General features: G+C 56.7%; 1 protein-coding gene across 2 annotated transcripts; it reads right to left on the bottom strand.

The window, feature by feature from the left end:
* Positions 1–1,564: 1,564 nt before the first annotated feature.
* On the bottom strand, positions 1,565–3,964 carry CBX8 (chromobox 8). Of its 2 annotated transcripts, none has more exons than XM_082077164.1 (5): positions 3,844–3,964; positions 3,363–3,406; positions 3,108–3,173; positions 2,943–3,009; positions 1,565–2,771 (listed from the first exon to the last, which is right to left on the bottom strand). In XM_082077164.1, exons 1-5 carry the CDS (start codon positions 3,910–3,912, stop codon positions 1,932–1,934), a joined length of 1,086 nt encoding a protein of 361 aa, XP_081933290.1. In that variant the 5' UTR covers positions 3,913–3,964; the 3' UTR covers positions 1,565–1,931. The 2 variants fall into 2 exon arrangements, with proteins under 2 accessions (XP_081933290.1, XP_081933289.1); XM_082077163.1 differs by having other exon boundaries at positions 2,943–3,033.
* Positions 3,965–4,000: the final 36 nt, after the last annotated feature.

Raw genomic sequence — 4,000 nt, forward strand, 5'->3', positions numbered from 1 at the left:
GCTCCGAGCTCTCCACGGCGGAGCACCTTCCAGCCCTGGCACAGCGGCAACGCGGGGACGGGCCCTCTGACGGCCCACGGCAGCTGCCCCCGGGCACCAGCACCAAAACCAGCACATTGGAACTTCATACAAACCAAGTTAAAAAATCTCAGTTTTACAAAATATGCTGAAAAAACATAAAAAAGGCAAAACCAAATAAACACAGAAAATAAAATAAAAACAAAAACAAAAATCCAGAACTCACAGCCATGGCTCCCTCTGTACAGCCCCCAGAGCATCCTCCTGCTGGGCCGGCTGACAAAGGTCCCAAGAGAAGGATGGAGAAGGGACCGAGCAAGGGCCCCGTGTGCTTTCACCCCCAGGAGCTCGGCTGGGGAGGAGGGACAAAGGGGACCTGGCCCAGCCCGGGGACGCTGCCGGACAGATTTGTGCTTTCCAACCCACAGTGATGCTCAGAGCAACGTGTCAGGACCAGGACACCTGCTCCAGCCCAACCGAAATCAGCCCTGGGGAAGGTCCCGCTGCACACCCAGGCCCGGCCCTGACCGAGCAGGGTGGGGGGGCCACAGCCCCCAGGGCGGCCGCTCAACCCAGCCAGGGAACCGCCGCACGTTGTTCGGAGCCACGGAGCCCATGGCCATACCTGGCGGGGGGAGCAGCGGCAGGGTCCTCCGCCCCAGGAGAAACAGCACAGGCAAATAACCCACAACACGGCACCCGAGTCGGCGGGGCTGCTCGCACACAGGACTCCTTTGCCTTTTGGCTATTGTTTAACTGGCATAAGAAAACGGAAATATTTATTGTCTCTGAATGCATAAAGGTGGCTCTGGGATTTGTCAGAGATGTGGATACGACAAAATGCTTTATCTGGAGTCTTCCAGCAGTCTGAAGGGAACTGTGTTCGGGGACAAAAATATTAATAATTCACTTTCTCTAGTGCTCTAAAGCATCTAACCACGCTGCCCTCCCACCCGCCGGCACTGCAGGAGTGTAAACAGGGGGTATGATTCTTCTGTTTTAAGTGGGTGGGGGAACAGAATCAAGCGACCAGACAAAATGAAAACGGATTCTCAGCTCAGTCCCATCTCCCACAACGGCTACGACAACTCTATTAAAGTGCATTTCAGTATCACCCCTCTCGGAATCTTACACACACAAACCTCCTCTTCCTTCACAAGAAAAGGTAATTCAAGTTAATACTCCACTAGAACAGTTTTAGCCTTTTTATGGATTTCTGCTTTTCCCCGCTCCGACTCTGTAACAACATCATATCTTTTCGTTAGACTGGAAACACCCCATCCCCAACAATACTGTAAATTCAAGTGCTCACTTTAACTGTCAAGGGCAACAGTTCTGGATACAGCACACTTGATTGTACAAGCAACACCTTATATCACAATCAAGAAATCAGGGCACGCTGCCCTCCGAGGGAGCAGCACGTCCCCCTCCACCATCCATAGCATCATAGGAAAAATAACAGCTTAAAAAACGCAGACCATAATGAGCTGTGAACATCGTTCGTTATGCACACGGGCTCCTGCAACAGATGCGTGAACTCTGTTAGTTCTCAGTTTTATTGTCCTTTCCAAGAGCAACTGAGCAGTCACTGTTGTCTCCATTTAAATAAAACAACTCAGAGTTGAAATATATATAGATATATATATAAGCATTTTTTCTTAAATAACATATTTACATCTAATAGAAAATATAACTCTAGAGATAATCTTTCCAACGAAATGTAAGACATGGAAAACAAAAAAAAACAAAACCAAAAAAAATGAATTAATGGATTTGTGACAGTTTCTAAATCCTTTCCAGGAAAAAAAAAGAAAAAAAAAAGAAAAAAAAAAAGCAAAGCGGGGGCCCCCGAGCTCTACCCAAGCTGCTGGCTGGAGGCGAGCGAGGAAAATCCAGCACCACCTCGGCCAAACTCATCGCTTCTCTTTAAAGAATCCTTGGTCCGTGCTGCTCTCCTTGATGGTGACGGTCAAAAAGTTAGAGGTCACATCAGTTACCACCACCTTCTCCAGGTTGTTGAGGGAGGGGCTCCAGGACTCCTCCTCGGGGTCCCCCAGGATCCTGGAGACGGGGATCCTGGCGATGAGGGAAGGCCGCCCCGCCTGGCCCCCCACGCCGTCGCGGTACAGGCCGCCCACGGCGCCCGGGCTCACCGCGCCGTGCAGGAGCTTGGGCCCGCCGGGGTCCAGCCCCCCCTGGCCCTTGGGGTCCAGAAAGTCCGCCCGGTGCTTGGCCAGCCGGGGCGGGTACGTCTCGGCGGCTCCCAGCTTGGCACCCACCTCGGCCCGGGTGGGGCCGGGCAGCGCGCTGGGGAGGTCGGGGTCCTGCCGCCTGGCCAGCTGGATGACGCTGTGTCCCGAGCCAAACTTGGCCGCCCCCGCTGCCGCCTCCTCCATCTTCCTGGCCTTCAGGTAGTCCCCCACCTTGTCCCCCGGGTCCCCCAGTTTCCTCTTGGAGGCATCCAGAGTCTCCGCCAGGTCCTTGTAAAGCTCCTTCCTGGGCTTCGGGCCTCTCTTTTTGGGGGTCTCGCCGGGTTTGTCCTCCACGCGGATCACCCGGTCGCGGATGCTGTCTGCCTTGGGGGTGCTGGTGCTGGAGCTGCTCTGGGGAGCCAGGGCTATGTTTCTCAGTCCTTCCCTAGCCCGGGACGTGGAGCCCAGCTCCTGGGGGGACCGGCCGGGATACGGCACCCGGATCCCCCTGGAAGAGTCACTGCGGAATTCATAGGTTTTGGCTTTTGCTTTTGCCTGGGCCTGCAAAGAAGATAAATCAACCAGTGACTTTATTATCCTGCCATCCAGCTGCATAATTACAACTTAGAAGCCAAGAGGCCGCCTTCGCGAGGAGCATCCTCCACGGGCACCGAGAGGGACCCGCTCCCCGCGGCTCGCAGCCCTGGCCGCACAGGGCACCAGCCTCCTTACCTTCAGCAGGAAGGTTTTGGGCTTGGGGCCTCGCTTTTTGGGCCCGTAAAGCTCCATTTCTCGCTCCCTAGAGGTGTTAAAAAAACCAAAGCTTCAATTCAGCATAGCTACGAGACAGCAACATATTTACAAGCACAACGGCTACTGCTAGCAAAGGCCTTGTACCTTTCCTCAAAGGCTGCGAGCAGCCGGGCATCCAGGATGTTCTCCTCGGGTTCCCAAGTGCTGTACCTGGGGGGGGCACAGAGAGAGGGAATGGCATGAGGACCCAGAAACACGAAAAATAAATCAAATTAAGAATACGGGGCATAAAGGAAAGGACTCAAGTTTCCTTTCCACTACAATGGAGCGCTGGGCTGCAGCGAGCCACCTCCTCCCAGCTCCCGGCTGCAGAACCCTACGGACAAACGGCCGACTTACTTCTGAGACCAGCCCTTCCATTTTACGAGATATTCCATGCGCCCCTGCAGATGCAAAGAGAAAAATAAATATGCATGGAGGGAAGCCGCGATAAGCGCCCGCAACAAAGATACGCCGGCAATTCCACGCGTGCAACAGACACGCGCCCGCGGCGTGTATCAAAACCACGCAAAACACGCAGGGGAGGGGAAAAGGGAGCGCGGGAGGGGGCGGGGGGAAGCAACAAAAAAAATCATAATGATTTTTTAGAAACCGCAGGGGGTGCGCAGCCCGGCGGGCGGGCGGGCAGAGCGCAGACACCCGCCCCGCCGGCGGGGAGCGCCCGGGCATGCGGCGGGGAGAAAGAGCCGCCCCCAGCGGGCGCCCAGCCGCAACCGGGCCGGGGCCGGCGGGGCCGCCGCAGCGGCGGCGGCGGGGCCGGGAGCGGGGGGAGGGCGCGGGGCCGGGGAGGGGGCGCGGGGCCGGCCGGGGGGACACCTACTTTGCGGATGCGGCGCTTGAGCAGGGCCTCGGCCGCGAAGACGCGCTCCCCGACGGCCGAGAGCTCCATGTTTACGGGGCCGCTCGCAGCACACAGGCAGCCGCCAGCGCAGCCCAGACCATAATACTCCGCCCGCTGACGTCAGCGCCGCGGCCCC

Source organism: Streptopelia decaocto (genome assembly GCF_964273445.1).
Source record: "Streptopelia decaocto genome assembly, contig: HAP1_SCAFFOLD_2445, whole genome shotgun sequence".
Classification (NCBI taxonomy): Eukaryota; Metazoa; Chordata; class Aves; order Columbiformes; family Columbidae; genus Streptopelia; species Streptopelia decaocto.